Raw genomic sequence first — 24693 nt, 5'->3', positions numbered from 1 at the left:
TTTAGAAAAAAACCTGCAGAGACTCAAAATTTACTTGCTGATATTTATAAAAACAAGGTTTTTTGTTATTGTTAGTAAGCTATTATAAATTGATGGGCAAAGTTTAGGAAAGAAGAATAAAAGTCTTGATAATGACTGGACCCTAGAGGTTTAACGTCTTAGAAGCTATATCAAATCCCAAATTCATGTTACAAGAACATGAAATTAGACAATTTTCTTTTCCCACAAAGATGTTTACTTCCCTCATAGACTTGTCTAGAAAAGAAAACTCAGCATGGACTTTTTATTTTTCCCAAAGTTAGAAGCGGGGAGGCAGTCAGACAGATTCCCACATGCGCCCAACTGGGATCCACCCAACTGGGATCCACCCAGCATGCCCACCAGGGGGTGATGCTCGGCCCCTCTGGGGCGTTGCTCTGCTGCAACAGGAGCCATTCTATCTAGCACCTTGGCTCAGGGCAGTTTGGACAACTTTGAAAGCTGCCATTCTGTCCAAAATTAACCAAGCAAGATAGTACTCAATGCACCTCTAACTTTCACTTGGCCTATAGAGGCTTTGGTATTTAGTTAGGTTAAAAACCACCCCAATATTAAACCCAATTAGGACTTGTGTCTGAAGACATATTTCCCCATTTAGGCTGTAAGAAATAAAATAAATATGCAAATTAGTTTATAAACCATAAAAGCCCACACTCATACAGAGTGTCCTTTTAGAGTCATCAATATTTCTAAATACATAATTGTAATCTTATAGAACCAAGTATTCTATTAGACATCTAACCCAATTAATGACTATCAAGTAAGTATACTAATTAAAATATTTCCAACTAAAGATAGTCTTATTTAAAGTCTTCTAAGTCTAATCAAATAGGCAACATGTTTTAAGTCTACCACTAAAAGTACGGTAAGTTGAAAACACTAAACGTCATTTAGGAAACATAATTTTAAAATGTTTGTTTCATTTGAAGCCTACATTCTATAATCCTATCATCTAGTTCAAATTTCTCTTCGTGAGTGCATGCAGTCAAAACAACACACCTCTTAAGCATAATACTAGCTATAAGAAGTTAAGTTAGACTAAGTGGTATCTTTATATGTTAACCTCCATTATTAATACTTTAAATACAACCTCTATACTGTCATTCTATTGTAAACCTGAAACTGTTTTGAGCAAAGAAATTAAATAACACTACCAATTTGGTAAAGAAAACAATCCTCAAACAGAAAAGAATAACTTTGCAAATATGGTAACCAACCAAAGGTATACTGATCAATGTGAACACAGAACAACTAGGAGGTCTTGTGCTAGGCAATCTCTCTGAATGTAGGAGATTCTGATTGTTATTCACTACACAGAAACAAAAAAGGCAAAGGAAAACTATTAACAAATTCTTTAAAAAGCCAACTAAAGCCAATCCAGTAAGTGAAACTATTCATAATTTACAAGTAAAAGAAAGCCCTTTAAAATAGGTTTCTGTAAGAAATAAACTTATTTAGTTGGCAAAATAAACGTGTTTCTTATCAATAAATACACACATCTCATAACCTTTCTGCATACTCTTAAAGAGATTTCTATGACAAAATCTCAGTACAGATCCCAGCAATTTAAAATTTTTAGTTGTTTAAATAATGGCAGATTCATTTTTGTGAAATTAAAGGTAAAATGAGATCACAAAGCAAGAGAAATATTTAATCTATTTAAGAAAGTAAACTTTTCAAAGACTCAAGAAATATTGGCTAAGCAAAACTGATCATCTCTTAACCTACCAACAACTTATTTGGAAATACTTGTGAGTTAGTTCATAACAGTGCATATCCGAATGCATGTTTTTGTTATTTACAAAACATTGAATATAACTAACAACCTAAAGTGTGTTTACTGCCGCCAGGGAGCCCATCCAAGCTGCCCTGGCTGCTGGCACGTGTCCTAGACCGAATCTTGTTTTCTTCAGTTTCATCTCCAGCCCCCGAAGATGAGCGGCTCTCCAGGATGTGTACTCAGCACGGCCTCAGACCAGGGTGCTGGGCAGGATTTAATAATGCTTCTCATTATTTATAACCCCAAGAGTTTGTTTTTTAAAACTACAAATACATATCTTTGCCTTATGATCTCATTTGTAGAGTGGTAATACCTTCTACCTACCAAGGCATGTTTATTTTGTAAAAACTAATCCTAGACCATTAATGGATAAGGGGGAAAATTTTTCATAGGGATTTTAAAAACAGTAGATAGGACAGTGTTATGGAAAATATAACATTCTTATACAAATATCAAGTAATTTAAAGATCAGTAACAACTGTAACCACCATTTATGTACGACTGTGGACTACTGATGGGTAATAAGGCAGTCACTTTATCTGAACTTCTCTATCACTGCAGAGTCAGTGATACTTTAAGACTCATATTAGTTTTTATCCTATAACTGCTACTGGTGCCCTACTTGCCAATAATTTTTTCCTCCCCAAATTATTTTGATTGGACAGAGGAGACCTTAACATCAAACCATACCTTGTTCGCTAGGTTCTGACTGAGACTTTCTGACAGTAAGGTCCAGAGGTGAGTCTTGGTCAGCCATGAGAAGTTTGCTGAGCACAGGGTTCTGAGTAGTTGCAGCCGTGGGAGAGGTGGTGACTGGAGATGCTTTCGGCAGGCTTTGGTTCTTTGTGCTATTGGGCTGGCTGGGGTCCTGAGTAGAGCTATTTTTTGAGGTATATTCAGCAGCAAATTGTTGGATCATTCGCTGCATGATCTCACGGGCCACTAGGGGAATATTGGGGTCAGAGACCCAGGGACTGTCTGTAAACAAAGATTTATTGACTTTTAAAGTGGGACAATGTACTTTAAAAAGACAGCTTTCAAACAAACATAAAATTTCACTTAATTTTTCTCTTAAAATACAATATCCTAAAATAGCATTTCCTCACAGTTAAATTATTAATCTGTTAATGAACTGCAAATTTTAAAAAATAAAATTTTCACAAAATTAGTTCTAAACATTCCCCAGGACTATGAAATCAAATAAAGAGACAACAAATAGTTTATCTTTTAGGCAAGAATCACTTACCTGATACAGAAATCCCCAAATACATCTTTTATGAAATAATTACTTCCCTATTTACCATCTATAGGTCGTATCTGTTGTTCCCTAGATTTCTCCTCAGCAATTTAATTTCTTCCTCAGTTGCTGAAGAATGGACTACTTAGTTCATGAGTGCTTAATTTACTTTCTGTTAAAGACTGAAGGTACACAAAGATTATAAAAGGAGATACTTAATATTAAAATCCATGATAGACTAGGGTAATAATTCCCACACTTTAACATTCATCATAATCACTTGGAGGGCTTGTTAAAACAGATTGCTGGGTCCTAACCCAGCAGTTCTAGCATGAGGTCAAGGTGCTTCTAAGAGGTTTCTCCATACTGCTGATAGAAAACTCTTTGGGTTAGACGTTTACATGGCAAATTTCAAAAGACTAAGACCATATAGTTTCTATGAGTTCTTTAAATACAGTCTGCCTACCACTAAACACTACAGCAAGGGAAGTAATAAAACAACCATCTAAATTATCAATTAACATGACAGTTGTAGAAAGTATACCATCTTTAATTTGGAATTATAAAGTCTATACCACAAAAACCTACTTCTATTGCATTACTGTTTCTACCTAGCGATATATACTTTTCACACTCAATTAGTTATAAATAAAAGACAATTTGCAATACTTAAAAACAACAGATTAAATCCAAATATCTAAATTATTTATTAAAAATAAAATATTCTCTTCAAACTAAATTGCTTGTCATATCTCTGGATAATAAAAATTTTAGGTGTTAATTTGAAGAATATTAATGCTCATCTTTGAGATATTTCTAAGAGGATGAATAAAACATCTAAAAATAACAATATTAATACATAAAGCAAGGTGGAAGAAACTTCCAGTTACAAAGCAATAGTTCTTCTTTTGAGCATCATTTGCCAGTACACAAATACACAAACTTAATTTACATACAAATTAAAGGAATTCTCATCTCTCTAAGTTTATTCTAAGATTGACTCCAAGGTAACAATTCCTCCCCTACAGCTTATATTCCCAAACATAAAAATGCTTAATTTCTAAATAAAATGATAAGAACTTCAATGTAAGTTATCCCTACAAGACAAAGGGATGGGACTAGTAGAAAAGTAACCTAACTCGCTCTAAGCAAAGAGTGAATGACAAGTGGTTCCTCCATGCACATTAGAGAGAGGAGCTCTTCTCTTCAGATAATGATGTTTGCTGTGGCATTAGGCCCACGATTCAGTACATAGCAGAGGAGTTGTAAAGATGTTCTGTGAAAATAAACTCACAGAACTGATCTATCAGTTGTTTATACTTTAAATGTGAATTATTTTAATAAAGCAATCAAATGTTCATAAAGTAAACTAAGAATATTATTTTGAACATAATTTTGGAATTCAGGGTACCTTATTGAGAAAATAAGGTGAGTACAAAAGCCTCAGTTGGGACTTGAGGTCAGAGGGTGCACAAGGATATTATTAAAAAAGGAGAGGTTGTACTAAAGATTTAATTTTGACTAGAGAACGGATAGAAAACATTTTTTTTAAAATGCCATTGAAGACATTAATGCATTCTTTAATTTCATATTACACTTCACCTCAAACTCCCTTTTGAAAATATTGATTATGTTACACTGAGGCCAGCTGGTCTCCAAATATAACCAACCCATTAGTATCAGCACTTATCAAAGACTTTTAATCGGTGTACAGGCAAACACCAGCTTTCAAACTTCAGAGGGAAGAAGGGAATTTCCAGAGCAATGAGAGGTATAAACTAGAATAATGAAGAAATACTTTTTAAAAATAAAATCATTGAATCTGGTAAAGATTAAAAACCTATTTAGAAAGAGTAGCTTGAAGGTAAAGACTTCACTAAAATGGATGGTGAATGGAAGCTTCCTGAAGGTCTTGGCTGGCAGCAATTATGCATTGAGGATATAGAAATGTCTAACAAGCCTATGAAAGTTTCAAGGAGAAAGGCAAATTAAAAAATACAAGAGGTGAAGCTATTAAGTGCCATCTCAAATGTATGTGGGGGATTTTATTTTATAATACTGAGTTTTTTCTTCTAATTTTAATAATTTTAAAAAATTAGTAAAGACTACATCAAGGAGAAAAACATGCTTGCAAAGCTAATTTTAAGATATAACTTTACATTTTCTGTCAAAATGATATTTCAGTGAGAAATTAACAAAACTTTTAGTTAGTTTTATGGTTATCAGTGATAAATATAGTGACTGTTTATGTAAGAAAATAAGAAAATCTAACAAAAACCATAACTACTAAAATCTTACAATTTTCAGACTTTCATAATAATTTTAAGAAAGAACTAAAACTTACATGGCAATATCACTTCAAAGAAAAGGAGGGAGTAGCGTTGCCTTACTCTATTTCAAATTTAACTTGACCAAAGAAATATAGAGAATTATAAAGTGTATTATCAATGAAGAAAAATATTTTTAAAAGCAACATTTAAAAAAAAACATTGAAATTAAGAAGATTAATACAAGATAAGTAGATGCTAAATGTCACTCTTTACTGGAACCAACCTTTTCTATAAAAGACTGCATTGAGGAACTCTTCTGCTTGTCTCTCGAACCGAATGATTTTAGCTTGCTCTTGTTTAAGCAGAGCTTCCTGCCCAGCTCCCGAAGCTGGTTCATCCAGACCGACTAAGTGTCCCTGCAAAAATATTTGGTGAAATATTTGCACAAATATCTTTCCCCATTCAATAGCAAAAGCACAGATGCAAAAAAAACCCCACCCCAAATATAAACAGATAAATCAATTTAATACCATTAAAATATTTTAAAACTTCAAATAAGAATAAAATTTACCTCCACAGAAATACAATGTATAAAAAGCAAAGTGAATATAAAAATATACTTTGGTGATTTTTATCCATGTTTTTTGATTATGAGTTTTGTTTAAAATTTATAGGTATTCTCTAATTAAACTATAATTACTAAAGAGAAAACATCCGTGAGCAGTCAAGTATATTGGTTCTTATACTATAGCAATAGTTATACAACTCAACCTAGCCAAAAAAAGATACCTTAAACCCCAAATCTCATTTGTGAATCACGTTTGCCCTCATAGTACAAGATCTGTTTTCTTCAGACACAGAACATTTTTAAAAAGCCATTAGGAGGGAAAACTAAAAAAAAATGTATTTTAATTCACAATTCTGTCCCTAGAGTACTATTTTACAAACTGTAGCTTTCAAATCTTTAATGAGTTGTGAAATTAATAGGTCAAAACTAGCACTATAAAAAAGAACTGAAAAATAAGAGTGCATCACATGTTTTAAGGGGAAACATTTCAGTACCTTATATATAATCAAATTTCAAAATGCCTCACTAGGCTCATTTGAGAGACAAACAGCCTGCTCGCAGAGCAAGAGCACTGGACTAGGTTAACAGTGCTTTGCACTTACTTCCACTCCTGTAGCTAATTAAATAAAGAGTATTAAAAAAGCACACCTTTTAAGTGTTCTACTTCAAATTACTGCTATGTATCAATATGTGTTTAATTAGATAATGGAAAATTTAACAGTGCTCTAAATAAGAAAAAGGGGAATATCTTGGCACAGTGTCAAACATGACACTGAAGGTATATTATTTACAAATGATTTCCTTAAAGATTTTAAACACACCTAGTGATATTTGTAATCAGCTATGATTTCCCCATCACCCAAATTGTGTCAACAGCACACTCAAATATGTATTTTGCAAAGATACATTTAGCATCAATTATATATTGTAAACAAATACTTTAATATGAAGGACTCTCTAGCATACTCAAACCATGATCCCTTAGTATTTCCATAAAAGACATGCTAAGTTTGTCATATTGTTTATAACTTTTTAAACAAAGTATCTTAAGTGTTATAAATCATTACAAAAATCTTTATTGCAGTTGCATTTCCCAATACTTGCTCATGGACTAAAAAAAATAAGACTATAGCTCAGTTGGTTAGAATATCGTCCTGAAGCACAGAGGTTAACAGTTGGATCCCCAGTCAGGGCACATATAGGAACAGATTGATGTTCCTGTCTCTCTCACTCTCCCCCTTCCTTTCTCTAAAATCAATAAAGTAAACATTTAAAAATAATTAAGAAAGTAACTTTTTAAAATGAACCACAAATATGCCCTGGCCAGGTAGCTCAGTTGGTTAGAGCATTGTCCCAATATGCTAAGGTTGTGGGTTTGATCCCTGGTCAGGGCACATACAATCAAACAATGAATGCATAAATAAGTGCAACCACAAATTGATGTTTCTCCTTTCCTCTCTCTCTAAAAAAAACCAATAAAAAAAGATTCATAAAAAAAGAACCACAAATAATTTAATTTTGATATCGATTTAATATCTAAAAGGTATTAAGAATAGGTACAGCCATGCCTTGGAGATATTGCAGGTTTGGTTCCATACCACCACAATAAAGCAAGTCATAATCTTTTTGTCGGTGAAGGACCTTACCTTCAATTTGTGAAAAAACAGAGTATCTATAAACCACAATAAAACCAAATGCAATAAAATGAGGTATGCCTGTATTAATTAAATAGCCTAATAAAATCAACTGTTACTTTCAATTCATTGTTTAGTGATTTTTAAAAAACAGTCACTATATGGCATAAACTGCGCTTAACTCCTTAGTCCTACATTTATTTAGTCAATTCAGTCAGACTTTGAACAAAATATCTATACTTAAACTATGTTTCATGTAGCATTCAAACTACTTTCTAACCTGAATCAACACAAAATGACTAACTAAATAAATAACTCAGTAAGGCAGGTGGTACATGTTCTTTTTTGAATCAAACAATTAACAATTTTATACAGACGAATTCTGAAATATACAGATTATTTTTAGTTGCTACATATCAATTATGATCACACCCATTTGTTTTTAAACAGTTTTATTGAGATATAATACACATAGCATACAATTCAACCATTAAGTATAAAATTCAGGTTTTTAGTATATTCTGAGGTGTGGGAGCATCTTCACAATCTAATTTTAGAACATTCTCACATGCCCCCCCAAAACCTCTAATCCCATTAACAGTCTCTTCCCATTCTCCCACTTGTCCCAGCCCTACACAACTACTATACTACTTTTTGTTTCTATAGACTTGCCTATTCTAGATATTTCATATAAATAAAATCATATAATATTTGTTATTGATATTTTGGTGACTGACTTTTTTCTCCTAGAATAACATTTTAAAGGTCATCCAAGTTGTAGCATGTAGTACTTGCTTCCTTTTTATTCCCATATAATATTACATGGTATAAATATACATTTTATCCATTCACCAATCGAACATTTAGGTTGCTTCTACTTTTCTGGCTAATATGGTATGAATAATGCTACTTCTAATATTTGTATATAAGTTTTTGTGTGCATGTATATTTTCATTTCTCTTGGATATATCTAGGAATTTCTGGATCAGATGTTAACTTTTTCACCATTTTGAGGAAGTGTCAAACCACTTTCCAAAGCAGCTGCTCCATTTTATGTACACATATTCCCCACAGCAAATAAGGCAGCGGTTCTCAACCTGTGGGTCACGACCCCGGTGGGGGTCGAACGAGCAAAACACAGGGGTCACCTAAAGCCATCGGAAATACATATTTTATTGCGACCCACAGGTTGAGAACTGCTGAAATAAGGGTTCGATTTCTCCACATATTCATGAATATTTGTTATTTTTTGATTACATGATTCTAGTACATAAGAAATTATATCTCATGGTTTTGATTTGCATTCCTCTAACGACTAATGATGTTCAGCATCTTTTCATGTGCTTATTGGACATTTAAATGTATCTTCTTTGGAGAAGTCTGTTCATATACTTTGCCCATTTTTACTTGGGTTTAAGAATTCTTGGCATATTCTGGATACAACTATTATCAGATATATAATTTGAAAATACACTGCTCACAAAAATTAGAAGATATTTAATTGCTTTGTATTCTGCGATAAAATATCCCCTAATTTTTGTGAGCAGTATCTTTTCTCCCATCTTTGAGCTTTCTATCTTTCCACTGGTGCTAATGTTGGCAATACAAAAGTTTTTTATTTTTTTTGGAGAAAGAGAGAGACAGAGGTAGACAGGAAAGAAGAGAGAGAAGAAGAAGCATCAATTTGTAGTTTTGGCACTTCAGTTGTTGACTGCTTTTCATATGTGCCTTTTCAGGGGAAGGGGGGGGGCTCTAGCCAAGCCAGTGACCCCTTGCTTTCAAGCCAGTGACTGCATGGTCATGTCTATGATCCCAAACTCAAGCCAGCAATCCTAGCCCCCCAGTATCCCAAGTTGATGCTCTACCCACTGCACCATCACCTTGTCAGACAAAGGTTTTTAATTTTAATGAATTACAATTTATCCATGTGCTTTTGTCATTTGTGCTTTTGGTACTGTATCTGAAAAACTAGTGGATAAACCAAGGCCATGGAGATTTACTCCTATGTTTTCTTCTAAAAGTTTTAGGACTTACTTTTAGGTCTATGATCCACTGAGTAAATTTTTTTTTTTTTTTTTACAGAGACAGAGTCAGAGAGAGGGATAGACAGGGACAGACAGAAACGGAGAGATGAGAAGCATCAATCATTAGTTTTTCGTTGCACATTGCGACACTTTAGTTGTTCATTGATTGCTTTCTCATATGTGCCTTGACCGTGGGCCTTCAGCAGACCGAGTAAACCCTTGCTTGAGCCAACGACCTTAGGTCCAAGCTGGTGAGCTTTTGCTCAAACCAGATGAGCCCGCGCTCAAGCTGGCAACCTCAAGGTCTCGAACCTGGATCCTCGGCATCTCAGTCCGATGCTCTATCCACTGCACCACCATCTGGTCAGGCGAGTAAATTTTTGTATAAAGATATAAGTAAGGGGTCCAACTTCCTTTGTGAATGATCACTGAACATAATTTTACTTCTGAATATCCAATTCTATTCCATTGATCTATATATTTATCCTTAAGCCAGTAACACACTGTCTTGACCACTGTTGTTTTGTAATCAATTTTGAAATTACAAAGTGTGAGTCATCCCAATTTGTTCTTTTTTAAGACTGTTTTGACTATTCAGGGTCCTCTTAATTTTCATATGAAGTTAGGATCAAGCTTGCCAATTTCTGCAAAGAGACCAGCTAGGGGTTTTTGATGGGAATGCACTGACTCTGCAGATTATTTTGGGGAGTAATGTCATCTTCATAATATCAGGTCCTCCAATCCATGAACATGGGATATTTTCCTATTTACTTAGATCTTCTTCAATTTCCTTCAACAATATTTTATAATTTACAGTGAACAAGTCTAACACTGTTGTTAAATTTATTCCTAAGTATTTTATTTTTTATGCTATTGTATTCTGAATTGTTTTCTTAATTTCATGTTTAGATCATTGCTAGTTTATGGAAATAAATCTAATTTTTAAAGAATGCTGAATCTAGTAACCTTGCTCTTGTTGGGTAAAGTGCTCTATAGATGTTTGTTACATCAGGTTGATTCATATAGTGTTGTTCAAGCTTTCCATCTTTGTTGATCTTCTGCCTAGATCAGCGGTTCTCAACCTGTGGGTCGCGACCCCGGCGGGGGTTGAACGAGCAAAACACAGGGGTCTCCTAAAGCCATCGGAAATACATATTTTATTTAAAAATGTATTGTATAATAAGTATTTGCCGATGGCTTTAGGCGACCCCTGTGTTTTGGTCGTTCGACCCCCGCCGGGGTTGCGACCCACAGGTTGAGAACCGCTGGCCTAGATGCTCTATCCATTATTGAAAGTGGGGTATTGATGTGTCCAACTATTATTGTTGAATTATCTATTTCTCCCTTAAATTCTGTTGCATTCTGCTTCATGCATTTGGGGGCTGTGTTGCTGAGGATTTAATTGTCTTTCTGATAAATGTACCCTTTAATCATTGGAAAAGGTCGCTCTTTTCCTGTAGTTCACTGAAGTCTATTTTCCTAGCAGTGTGCAGCCTCGGACATCACTTCTCAGAGGATGCTGTCTTGAATATGCATAGTCTCTCTGCTCACCAGGAATGACTGTGGATTTAGCTGGACTTGAGCCATTTCTTTCTCTGATCTGCTTTTATAAACTTCTGGCTGATCTGTTTGTAGTGGTATCCAACACCAAGCTGTAGAACTAATTGTTCTACTGTTTTTGCCACACCCTGTGGCATAAACGCACCACCATCGGATCTAATAAAAGTGGGGTCTCTTTGCAGGGGTGGGATGTTGCCAGTCATTGAGGCTTGCTCCAATCCCAGGAGGGCTCTTCTTAGAGTCTTTTTTTCCTGCTTCTGTTAAACTTCTAACTTGACTGCTATTTCACTTGTTGCTCTAGACCTCATGGAACTATATCATCATCCTCTTAATTGTTCACTGCAAAGATTTTCATAATTTTAAACATCTTTTTGTCAACTCTATTCCAAATAAAGTCAGTTCTGTTAACTACAGAATTTTCGCTTCTTAAGGCCTGCCTCTCACTTCAGAAGAACCTTTGTGCCTCTCCACAAGAACAGGGTTGGCACACTGTCTCACTTATCTAAGTGAGATCTGTGCTGTATGAGTGGGAGTGCTGGATGATTTGTCCCTCCTGGCATGGAACTTTTCCTTCATGAATGAAGCATGGCCGAGGGCAACTGGGACTCAGCATTCTCAGCCTGTTGCAGCTGGAATAAACTTTCACTCTGAGTAAAGGCTGAGTGCTGAAAGAGAGCCCAAGGCCTTTTGACCTCTCCTACCTAGAAGAAAGCACCTGCAACAAGAAGCTAGAACGGGTAGGAAACCTATGGCTCGTGAGCCACACGTGGCTCTTTCAATGGCTGCATCTGGCTCGCAGACAAATCTTTAATAAAAAAATAACGTTAAAAATATAAAACATTCTCGTGTATTACAATCCACTTATTTCCTACCACTCACGTTCATGGTTGTGGGTGGCTGGAGCCAATCACAGCTGTCCTCCAGGACACCAAATTTTTATTGGATAATGCGTAAAGTACACGGGTCATTGTGAAGTCAGGAAGTAAACTTCCCTCCTTTTAATCAAGTAGTCAGCTAGCTAGTTGCAGAAACCCTTTTGACAAAGAAGATGGCTAAAAGAAAAAAAGATGAGTATCATACTTTTTAGCAGGAATGGACAGAGGAATTCGCCTTTGTGGAGAAAGCCAGGTTCTGCAGTGTGTCTAATATGCAATGATAAAATTGCATCGATGAAATGGTCAAATATAAAACGGCACTTTGACACACGCCATACTACATTTGCATCGAAATATCCAGCAGGGGACAGCAGGAAGAAAGCATGTCAAGAGCTACTGTGCAGACTGCAAGCTAGTTGGCAGCAACTCTGTGTTTGGACCCAACAAGGTGACTGGAATTCAGCTAGCTTTGCTGGTGCTTTAGCAATTGTGAGAAATGGAAAGCCATTCACAGATGAGGAGTATGCCAAAACATTCATGCTTGATGTTGCCAATGAACTTTTTGACGACTTTTCGGATAAAGACAAGATAATCAAATGAATAAAAGACATGCCTCTGTCAGCAAGAACTGTTCACGATCGTACCATCATGAAGGTAAATCAAATTGAGGCAACACAAGTGAAGGACATAAATGTAGCACCCATTTTTTCTCGCTTTGGATGAGTCAACAGACTAAGTCATTTATCCCAGTCCAGCGTGATTGCAAGGTATGCTATCGGTGACACACTACGTGAGGAAAGTCTTGCTGTTTTGCCTATGAAAAAAGACAATAAGAGGGCAGGGTTGTCTTTCACTGAGTTCACTAAAGAAAAAAATCTACCGATGGATCAACTTATTTTGGTGTGTACTGATGGTGCTCCGTGCATAGTAGGGAAAAACAGAGGATTCGTAGCGCTTCTTTGTGAACATGAAAAGAGACCCATTCTAAGTTTTCACTGCATCCTACATCAGGAGGCGCTTTGTGCTCAGATGTGTAGTGAGCAGCTTGGTGAGGTGATGTCACCAGTCATTCGGGTGGTCAACTTTATTGTTGCCTGAGCTTTAAATGATCGCCAGTTTAAAACACTGCTGGATGAAGTTGGGAATTACTATCCTGGTCTGCTTCTGCACAGCAATGTGCGTTGGTTGTCAAGAGGGAAGGTGCTCAGCCGTTTTGCGGCTTGTCTGAGCAAAATCCAGACTTTTCTTGAAATGGAAAACGTCGAGCGTCCTGAGTTAGCAAACACTGAGTGGCTCCTGAAGTTCTACTATCTCGTGGACATGACTGAACATCTGAACCAGCTCAATGAGAAAATAAAAGGTACTGGAAATACAGTCTTACCCTTCAACAAGCAGTGTTTGCATTTGAAAACAAGCTGAAAAACTGGGAGAGTTTAAAGATGCACGCACAGCAAGTGACCCTGCTCAACATCTTGATCTCCAGCAGCAGGCGGGCTTCACATCTTAATCTCCTGCAGTCATTCAAAGCGCGCTTTGGATAATTTCGTGAGCGCACTCGTCTTTTTAAGTTCATCACCCATCCACATGAGTGTGCAGTGGACAGCACTGACCTGAGTTACATCCCCAGTCTCTCCGTCAGAGATTTCGAGCTACAAGCTGCTGACCTGAAGGCCTCAGACATGTGTGTGAATAAGTTCGTGTCACTGAATGAAGATTTGGAAATACTTGCACGACAGCAAGCAGAGTTGGCGAGCAAACACAAGTGGAGGGAAATGAAAAAACTTCAACCCGCGGACCAGCTGATTGTCAAAACTTGGAATACGCTTCCCGTCACATACCACATACTGCAGCATGTATTGCTGTATTGACAATGTTTGGCTCTACGTATGCATGTGAGCAGTCTTTCTCACAACTAAAGAACGTTATGACCAACCTACGATCACGTTTAACGGATGGAAGTCTCAACGTTTGCATGAAGCTTAACCTCACCACGTATCAACCAGACTACAAAGCCTTCAGCAAAACCATGCAGCATCAGAAGTCGCATTAATGGTAAGAAGTACTTTATATTGCCTGACTGGGTGGTGGTGCAGTGGATAGAGCGTCGGACTGGGATGTGGAAGACCCAGGTTTGAGACCCCCAGGTCGCCAGCTTGAGCGAGGGCTCATCTGGCTTGAGCAAAAGTTCACCAGCTTGAGTCCAAGGTTGCTGGCTCGAGCAAGGGGTTACTCGGTCTGCTGAAGGCCCGCGGTCAAGGCACATATGAGAAGGCAATCAATGAACAATTAGGTGTTGCAATGCGCAATGAAAAACTAATGATTGATGCTTCTCATCTCTCCGTTCCTGTCTGTCTGTCCCTGTCTATCCCTCTCTCTGACTCTCTGTCTCTGTAAAAAAAAAAAAAAAGTACTTTATTCATCATTGGTTAGCAACAGCATAACAACGTTATTAAAAAGAATTCAGAGACTTACTGTACTTTAAAAGTGTTGGTCTTACATAAAATGCATACATTTACTTGTATTTAGTGTTAAACATGTTGTATGGCTCTCACAGAATTACATTTTAAAATATGTGGCATTCATGGCTCTCTCAGACAAAAAGGTTCCGGAGAGAGAAAGTTTTGAGTAATACCTCCAGTCTCCCTACCCTGCTCAGAGAAGAGCTTCCCTCAAGCTAAGCTCAAGGGAGGTAGGTGGGAGTGAATCATGGTTCAAATACAACAGATTGTTGTTCTTACTGATGTTTTTGAATAAATGAGTCTCCATTTGCTATATGCCCTTAAGATTTAACTACTTCCAGAGTTTAAGCAGCTGTTATACAATAATTTTCACCAGTTAAAATAATTTTTAGCTTGTTTTATATACGAAATTCCAAAGATAAAAAATATAACACGAAATCATATACTTTCTTCTGTTCATCATGTTAAAAACTTGTAGCAGTGGTATAGAAACAAAAATATAGTTCATTCTCCCTCACTGTACATACATATACCAAAATTAAATGAACCTAAATAAATAAGTAATCAAAAACCCCAGTTCATATGACAAAGAGCTATAAAGCTGAAACAAACATTAGGAGACAGGAAGTTAAAGAAAACAATTTAAGGTCATCATCCTCTCCCCATCTAATTTCCAGAAAGAGTCATTACATATGATATTGCAAAAATAACAAAAAAGGTGTGCCATATCAAAAACAATTGTTGTTCTTTTCATCTATTAACCAGAACTAAACAGGAATAAAGTTAGAGATTTGAACTGAAATCTCCTAGGTGTTGTTTCCTTCAGAATTCAGGAACTGGTCCATTTAGACCAGCTGGTTCATAGCCAGATTTCTGTTATATTAGATTCTACTATGAGAATAAAAGCATATAGTATATCTCAAAAATACTCCTAGAGCTTTGATTCTATAGCCCTAGAGTAGAAAGTAGTACTTATGTTTTTTTCAAAGCTCTTTCCTTAAGAAAGAACTGAAAAAAAAATCATCGGTATCACACTTGTATAAGAGTTATACTTAGTAATTCAGGAATAAGTAATATCCTTGAAAATATTGTCTTTTCTTATAGGAACTGCTTTATATTTATCCAAGTGGGCTTTAATGAATATCAATTAAAATTCTGTGTATTGATATAGTTCCCAAATATTTATTTTACAATTTTGTCATTATAAAAAGCATGTTTCCTTTATTTTCTAATCACTAGTGCTGGCATAAATGAAGTGTGTGTGTGTAACTTAATTTTGTATATAGCCTTTAGGGGAAAGTGTAGGTTGTCTATTTTCACTTGGTATATTCTCTGGTAGCCTCACCAGTTTGTGTCAATTTTACAATATCCTTTTTTTTGTTGTTTATTTTTTTTAATTTTTTTCTTTAGAGGGACAGAGAATCAGAGAGAGGGATAGATAGGGATAGACACACAGGAACGGAGAGAGATGAGAAGCATCAATCATCAGTTTTTTGTTGTGACACCTTAGTTGTTCATTGATTGCTTTCTCATATGTGCCTTGACCACGGGACTTCAGCAGACCGAGTACCCCTTGCTTGAGCCAGCGACCTTGGGTCTAAGCTGATGAGCATTTTTTATTTTGCTCAAGCCAGATGAGCCCACGCTCAAGCTGGCGACCTCGGGGGTCTCGAACCTGGGTCCTCGGCATCCCAGTCCAACGCTCTATCCACTGCGCCACCGTCTGGTCAGGCTCTTTCTTTTTTTTTAAAGATTATATTTATTCACTTTAGAGAGGAGAGAGAAAGAAAGGGGGAGGAGCAGGAAGCACTAACTCCCACATATGCCTTGACCAGGCAAGCCCAGGGTTTTGAACCACAGACCTCAGTGTTCCAGGCTGATGCTTTATCCACTGTGCCACCACAGGTCAGGCCTTTTTTGTGTGTGACAGACAGAAAGAGGGCAGATAGGGACAGACAGGAAGGGAGAGAGATGAGAAGCAACAATTCTTCGTAGTGGCATCTTAGTTGTTCACTGATTGCTTTCTCATATGTGCCTTGACGAGGGGAGAGTGGGGGGGGGGGCTACAGCCGACCAAGTGACCCCTTGCTCAAGCCAGAGACCTTGGGTTTAAGTTGGTAAGCAATTTTATAATATCCTTTAAGGTTAATTTCTTTTTAAGGGAACTGTGAGGGTGGTAGAAAGAGGTAGAGATAAAAAGTACAGAAGCTTCTAACATTTTGTGGTCTGACAATTCATCATCCAAGGAAGGGAAGGAGATCTACTGAATGGGTTAAGATCTTCTTCAATAGAAAAGACCTCAAATTCTTTACTAAGCTTTTGATGATCTCTGCCTATATAATCCACATAATATACTGTACCTTTATTATTCTTTATGGCCATTCTGGGATTGATAATAAAACCAATATCCAAAAGATGTTTTCAAATAAAGAGTTTACTCTATACTTTTTTTTTTTAAGATTTTATTTATTGATTTTACAGAGAGAAGGAGGCCGGGGAGCGAGAAGTATCAACTTATAGTTGCTTCGCTTGACCAGGCGGTGGCACAGTGGATAGAATGTCGGACTGGGATGCGGAGGACCCAGGTTTCAGACCCTGAGGTCGCCAGCTTGAGCGCGGGCTCATCTGGTTTGAGCAAGGCTCACCAGCTTGAGCCCAAGGTTGCTGGCTTGAGCAAGGGGTCACTTGGTCTGCTGTAGTCCCCCGGTCAAGGCACATATGAGAAATCAATCAATGGACAACTAAGGAACCACAACGAAGAATTGATGTTTCTCATCTCTCTCCCTTCCTGTCTGTCCCTCTCTCTGACTCTCTCTCTGTCTCAAAAAAAAAGAAACTTATAGTTGCTTCACTTTAGTTCACTGCTTGTTGTATGTGACTTGACCAGGCAAGCCCAGGGTTTTGAATCAGCGACCTCAGTGCTCCAGGTTGATGCTCTATCTACTGTACCACCACAGGCCAGGCTACTCTATAACTTTCTCTATAAGTTAAAGTAGCTATCTCCCTATAGTACTAGAAATGTTAAAGGAAATTATTCAGGCTGAAAAGAAATGACACTACAAAACACTGCTGAGAGAATTTAAAAAAGACAAAGATGAGATGAACCACTATCAGAAATTGAAAGACTCAATATTGTTAATTTAGCCATTCTCTCTAAATTGATCTACCAATTCAAGCAATCCTAATCAAAAGTCTTTGAAAAATTGGTAAGTTGATTTAAAAATTTATATAGAAAGGTCAAGGACCTAGATTAACAATACAAATTTGAAAAACACAGTTGGAGGACTCCTATTATTTGGTTTCCAGATTTAAATACACAATAATCAAGACACTGTGGAATTAAGACATATAGTTCACTGGCACAGAAGAGTATAGAAATACACCCACATGGTGCTAGAACAATTGGATTATCTTATGGATTGTTATAAACCTCAACACTTAACACACCATATAGAAAAATTAAATAGAATTAAATCAGATATCAAAATATGAGTTAACACTACTACACTAGAAAAAAATATGAATTTTTTTGTGTGTCTAACATTGGGTTAGGCAAAGATTTAAACAGGACATAAAAAACAAATTTTGAGAAAAAACTGACACAGGGTTTTATACAGATTATATATAAAAACTATTACAGCTCAGTAAGTTTTTAAAAATGGGCAAAAGATCCAAACAAATGTTTCACATAGGATATATATATAGAAAGATACTCAACATCACTAGTCATCAGGGAAATGAAAATTAAAACCACAATGAGATACCACTACAGATCCACCAGAATGACTAATGTTTTTTAACATTAGCAACATCAAATGTTTGCAAGATATGGAACATTGGAACTCTCATACATTGTTAATGGAAACAAAATGATTCACTCACTTTGAACCATGTCACGTGGTAGTATCATAGAAGGTTAAACATAAAATTATAATACTACCCATTAATTGTAACTCTAGGTATTTATCCCAAAGAAATAAAAATATATACTGCTCTCAAAGAGTTGTACGTAAATAAGTATAAGCCAACATCTGGAAAAATGCAAAAGTCCATAAAAAAGTGAATAAATAGCCTGACTGGTGGTGGCACAGTGAATAGAGCATTGACCTGGGACACTGAGGACCCAGGTTCGAAATACCGAGGTCACTGGCTTGACAGCAGCCTCACCAGCATAAGCATGGGATCACTGACATGATGATCCCAAAGGTCAATGGCTTGAACCCAACATTGCTGGCTTGAGCAAGGAATCACTGGCTCAGCTGGAGCCTCCTGGTCAAGGCACCTATGAGAAGCAATCAATGAACAACTAAAATGACACAACTACAAGCTGATGCTTCTCTTATCTCCCTTCTTCTCTATCTCTGCATCTTTGTCTCTTACTCTTGAAAAAATAAAGTGAATATACAAACAGTGACATATCTATGCTATGGAGACATACTCAGCAATAAAAAGACACAAAAGGTTGTATATAAAAAAATTATGCTACCTGACAAAGGTCAAATACAAAAGGCTACATACTGTATAATTCCTAATATGTAAAATTCTAGAAAAGGTAAAATTAGTGACTACCTACCTCTGGGGGTCTGGTAAAGGGACTGACTTATAACGGGGCATGAGAAAACTTTTTAGGGTAAAGGAACTGTCCCACACACACCTTGACTGTCCTAGTAAACTGTATAACGTTTATAAAAATACATTAATCTGCACTCTTAAATGGATGAATTTTATTGTATATACATAAATATTCCCTCAATAAAGATATCATTTAAAAATAGGCTCAGAGCCCTGGACGGCTGGCTCAGTGGTAGAGCGTCGGCCTGGCATGCAGAGGTCCCGGGTTTGATTCCTGGCCAGGGCACACAGGTGAAGTGCCCATTTGCTTCTCCACCCCTCCCCCTCTCCTTCCTCTCTGTCTCTCTCTTCCCCTCCCGCAGCGAGGCTCCATCGGAGCAAAGATGGTCCGGGCGCTGGGGATGACTCCTTGGCCTCCGCCCCAGGCGCTGGAGTGGCTCTGGTCACAACAGAGCGATGCCCCGGAGGGGCAGAGCATCGCCCCCTGGTGGGCGGAGCGTCGCCCCCTGGTGGGCGTGCCGGGTGGATCCCTGTCCGGCGCATGCGGGAGTCTGACTGTCTCTCCCCGTTTCCAACTTCAGAAAAAAAAAAAAAAAAAGGTTCAGGGTAATAAAGATACTAGATACTAAATTTCAACTCTTGAATTAACCACATGAAATCAAAGAAATGACCATTACTTATATTTCAGTCAAAAAGAAAAAATTTTCAAAACCTCACATGATGTCTTTTTCCTCAAACAAGCATACTTTTAGATTGAAAAAATAAAACTCCAGTATTTTTAATTGCCATGTACTTCTCTGTATAGTATTCTGATAGATAAACTGTCAATGGCTATAAATTGATAGCATTTCAATTTTTGCTACAGCCTTAGATATAAATCAAGATAAGGAAGTCAATTGTTGCCCAACAGTTAATATCACCTACTGAACTGACACTGTATTTCATGAGGTGAGGCACTGACAAGAACACATTACCACTTATTTAATATTGCTGCTCAATATCATGCCTGAAAAAAAAATTTTTTTTTTCTGAAGCTGGAAACGGGGAGAGACAGTCAGACAGACTCCCGCATGCGCCCGACCGGGATCCACCCGGCACGCCCACCAGGGGCAATGCTCCGCCCACCAGGGGGCGAAGCTCAGCCCCTCCGGGGCGTCGCTCTGCCGTGACCAGAGCCACTCTAGCGCCTGGGGCAGAGGCCAAGGAGCCATCCCCAGCTCCTGGGCCATCCCTTCCTACTCCAATGGAGCCTTGGCTGCGGGAGGGGAAGAGAGAGACAGAGAGGAAGGGGGGGGGGGGCGGTGGAGAAGCAAATGGGCGCTTCTCCCATGTGCCCTGGCGGGGAATCGAACCCGGTCCCCCGCACGCCAGGCCGACGCTCCACCGCTGAGCCAACCGGCCAGGGCCTATCATGCCTGAATTTAATTACGAAGAAACATCAAAACACTTAAACTGAGAGGCATTCTACAAAACAAATGACCTGTACTCTTCCAAAATGTCAGTGTTGTTATAAATAAGTAAAAGGCTGAGGAACCATTTCAGATTAAAGGAGACTAAAAGAGTACTTAAAATAAAATTCAATGAATGACCCTAAACTGGATTTTGAATTAAAGAAGGGGGTAAAAAAATATACAGTCCTTGGGACTGCTGGTAAAATTTGAATGAGGTATTAGATAGTAACACATCAAAATTGACTTTCCTTAATTTTGGTAACTGTACTATGTAGTTAAGGAAGTGGCTATCCTTTTTTTTTTTTTAAAGACTTTATTTATTCATTTTAGAGAGAAGAAAGAGGAGGGGACAGCAAGAAGCATCAAATCCCATACGTGCCTTGACCTGGCAAGCCAAGGTTTTCGAACTGGTGACCTCTGTGTTCCAGGTCAACGCTTTATTCACTGCACCACCAAAGGGCAGGCTATCCTTATTCTTAGGACATATGGAAATATACACAGAAATATTTAAGAATAAAGAGGTATTAGGGGTATGATGTATATAACTTCTCATATAGTTTAGGAAAATGTGTGTGCTACATATAAAATCTATGAGAATGAATAAGGTAAATTTGATAAAAGGTTAACAACTGGTGAATCTAGGTAAAGGATAAATTTTTGTACTATTCTTATAACTTTTCTATAACTGTGAAATTATTTCAAAGTAAAAAGCGAAAAAAAAGTATGGTGGATAAATGTTGAACCCTACTTTTCTCGCACAAGCCAGATCTCTCTCCCTTGTCTCCTGCATAATCCCAGCCGTCTTGCCATTAGATTATATTTGCTTGAGTTTTGTGTTGCTCTGATACAAAGTTTAAGGAATGAGCAATGAGAATAATAAGTAGAATGTGAAAGTTAACTTTCAGGCTTCTCTTAATATCTCAACGACCTGATGAAAATAGCCAAAACAGAGTAAGAAATTTTTGGTCAAGGACAATATAATAAATATTTTAGGCTTTGCAGACCACAAAAGTCTCTATTGCACCTCTCCTTCCTTATTTAAAAAAAATTTTTTTTAGGCAGGCATTATAAAAACACTCTGTAAGCTGGATTTGAGGACATGCCATATCCCTGAGAATTATTAAAGTTCCCCAAGAACTGTAACAAAAGTAGCTCTAGTAGTTTCTGAAACAAGGAAATTATTGAATACAGCAACAAAATTACATCAGCATGGAAGTTAGTCCTCAGCGCAATAAACAGTTAATAAAGTTGACCTTTAAACAAAAAATAAAAATCAACATTTCTTTCCCTTTTTTTTTTTTTTGTCGTGACAGAGACAGAGAGAGGGACAGAGATAGACCAACAGGAAGGGAAAGAGATGAGAAGTATCAATTCTTCGTGGCAGCACCTTAATTGTTCATTGACTTCTTTCTCATATGTGCCTTGGGGGGGGGGCTCCAGCAGAGCAAGTGACCCCTTGCTCAAACCAGTGACCTTGGGCTCAAGCCAGCGACCATGGGGTCATGTCTATAATCCCACGCTCAAGCTGGATGAGCTGGTGCTCAAGCCGGATGAGCAGCACTCAAGCCGATGTGCAAACCGCAACCTCCGGTTTTTGTATCTGGGTCCTCTGGGTCCCAATCCAATGCTCTATTCACTGTGCCACCGCCTAGTCAGGCAAAAAAATCAACATTTCTTAAAGTTTCATTTGTAACTTTTAGTATTTGTCACCTTATGAGTGGATGTTCTGTGGGAAGGGGATGGGGAAGGACACTTTCATAGTTATTTCTTTTTGAGAGATAACACCTCAGGAAAGGAAATGGAAGAAATAATGACAAGTTTCACTTAGGAAAAATAAGATGCCCTAGATGCCAGGACTGTGATACAAAATTTAAGGTGTGACATTTTAGAGCCATTCCTGTCCAAATTCAAGAGCATGTCCACTCTGTGCCTAGATTTATTTATTTATTTATTATTATTATTTTTGTATTTTTCTGAAGGTGGAAACAGGGATAGAAAGTCAGACAGACTCCCGCATGCGCCCGACCGGGATCCACCTGGCACGCCCACCAGGGGGCGATGCTCTGCCCCTCTGGGGCGTCGCTCTGTCGTGACCAGAGCCACTCTAGCGCCTGGGGCAGAGGCTAAGAAGCCATCCCCAGCGCCTGGGGCCATCTTTGCTCCAATGGAGCCTCACTGCGGGAGGGGAAGAGAGAGCCGGAGAGGAAGGAGAGGGGGAGGGGTGGAGAAGCAGATGGGCGCTTCTCCTGTGTGCCCTGGCCGGGAATCGAACCCGGGACTTCTGCACGCCAGGCCGATGCTCTACCACTGAGCCAACCGGCCAGGGCCTGTGCCTAGATTTATTTAAATAAAATTTATTTAAAAATTCATACCCTATGGTGTAGAAAATCTGGGAATCAGAAGCATGTGTATGCATGCTTTATAATAACTGTTAGAAAGTTCTACCTGAGTAGATCATGGTCCTACAGCTACAGCCAACTCCCCTATCCGTGGCTTACTGACATTTCAAGCAATGAGCTAAAAGTAACAGACAAGATACAACTCATTGATTTAACTGCCACTCTCCTATGTCTTTTTATTTTTTATTTTTTTGTATTTTTCTGAAGTTGGAAATGGGGAGGCAGTCAGACAGACTCCTCCATGCGCCCAACCGGGATCCACCCGGCACGCCCACCAGAGGGCGATGCTCTGCCCATCTGGGGCGTCACTCTGTTGCAACCAGAGCCATTCTAGTGCCTGAGGCAGAGGCCATGGAGCCATCCTCAGCGCCTGGGCCAACTTTACTCCAATGGAGCCCTGGCTGCGGGAGGGGAAGAGAGAGACAGAGAGGAAGGAGAGGGGGAGGGGTGGAGAAGCAGATGGGCGCTTCTCATGTGTGCCTGGCAGGGAATCAAACCCGGGACTCCTGCACGCCAGGCCGACGCTCTACCACTGAGCCAACCGGCCAGGGCCTCTCCTATGTCTTTTTATTTTAAATGCCAGAATCTTAGGAAAAATGGCTCCACAGTTTTAAATGCTCATACTCTTTAAGGTTAGTTATCTAAAAAGAAATCTTACTCAATGTATATTACTGTTTTTTACATTAACGAAATATAAATTGTGCTTTAATGCAATTTTTTACCATATGTCAATGTTAATTCCATGATTTTAGGAAGACCATCAAGTTGAATAAGAAAATAACAAAGGCTGAAACCTGAATACACATCAAGAATTAATTATGGTGTTCAAAATGTTCAACAACCTACCATGAACGACTCTAATCACTCTAATTGCTATTACTGTTCATGGAAATAAAGCCTAAAGTATAAGTGGCAGTGATTATTATCGTTATACTTAATGCACCAGTATCTATAATCAGCATTTGCTGTTATAGATTTTCTTTCCATTATACAGTACATATAAAAGTTATTATAAACATTAAAAGGCAAATGCAGGCCCTGGCTGGTTGGCTCAGTGGTAGAGCGTCGGCCTGGCGTGCAGGAGTCCTGGGTTCGATTCCCTGCCAGGGCACACAGGAGAAGCGCTCATCTGCTTCTCCACCCCTCCCTCTCTCCTTCCTCTCTCTCTCTCTCTTCCCCTCCTGCAGCCAAGGCTCCATTGGAGCAAAGTTGGCCCGGGTGCTAAGGATGGCTCCATGGCCTCTGCCTCAGGCACTAGAATGGCTCTGGTTGCAACAGAGCAATGCCCCAGATGGGCAGAGCATCGCCCCCTGGTGGGCATGCCGGGTGGATCCTGGTCAGGCGCATGTGGGAGTCTGTCTGACTGCCTCCCTGTTTCCAACTTCAGAAAAATACAAAAAAAAAAAAAAAAAAAGGCAAATGCAAGCCACTCCACATCAATAGCAATGGTTTCTTATATCTTTCCAGTGCTTGAAAATTAAAAGTGTATAGTACCTCAGTTTTCATCTACAACCCAATCTCAATTAAAGACTTCCTGAATTTCTATCTGCTCTCCATAATGACTGCAGATGTCCATAGATACCCTAGACCATTATAAGCACAAGGATATCCAACTGTATATTTGAGGTGAAAGTATTAAAAGCTGAGCTGAGGGTAATCTTGCCTTTTTCTAAACTCCGACAGCACTAGTTTTATAATCCTTATTATATTTATTTATATACATGTAGTTCTTACCTTCTCTCTTACACTATAAATTTCTTGACAGTATCTGTGGCTAAAACTTTTTAATCAATGACAGTATTTCAACCACAGTGGCTGCTGCTTT

The 24693-nt window shown here is 38.2% G+C and overlaps 1 protein-coding gene across 15 annotated transcripts in view; it reads right to left on the bottom strand.

Moving 5' to 3' along the window:
• The window catches only part of LCOR (ligand dependent nuclear receptor corepressor), a 144356-nt gene that overhangs the window by 35062 nt on the left and 84601 nt on the right, over positions 1 to 24693 (bottom strand). For all 15 annotated transcript variants that reach the window (XM_066238730.1, XM_066238735.1, XM_066238734.1 and 12 more), the window contains 2 exons: positions 5610 to 5742; positions 2510 to 2797 (listed from right to left, as the gene is read on the bottom strand). In XM_066238730.1, coding sequence (XP_066094827.1) covers positions 2510 to 2797; positions 5610 to 5742 — 421 coding nt within the window. The remainder of the gene's footprint in view (positions 1 to 2509; positions 2798 to 5609; positions 5743 to 24693) is intronic.

The sequence above is a fragment of the Saccopteryx bilineata genome, chromosome 7 (assembly GCF_036850765.1).
Source record: "Saccopteryx bilineata isolate mSacBil1 chromosome 7, mSacBil1_pri_phased_curated, whole genome shotgun sequence".
Lineage (NCBI taxonomy): Eukaryota > Metazoa > Chordata > Mammalia > Chiroptera > Emballonuridae > Saccopteryx > Saccopteryx bilineata.
This window is presented reverse-complemented; position numbering and strand designations above follow the sequence as displayed.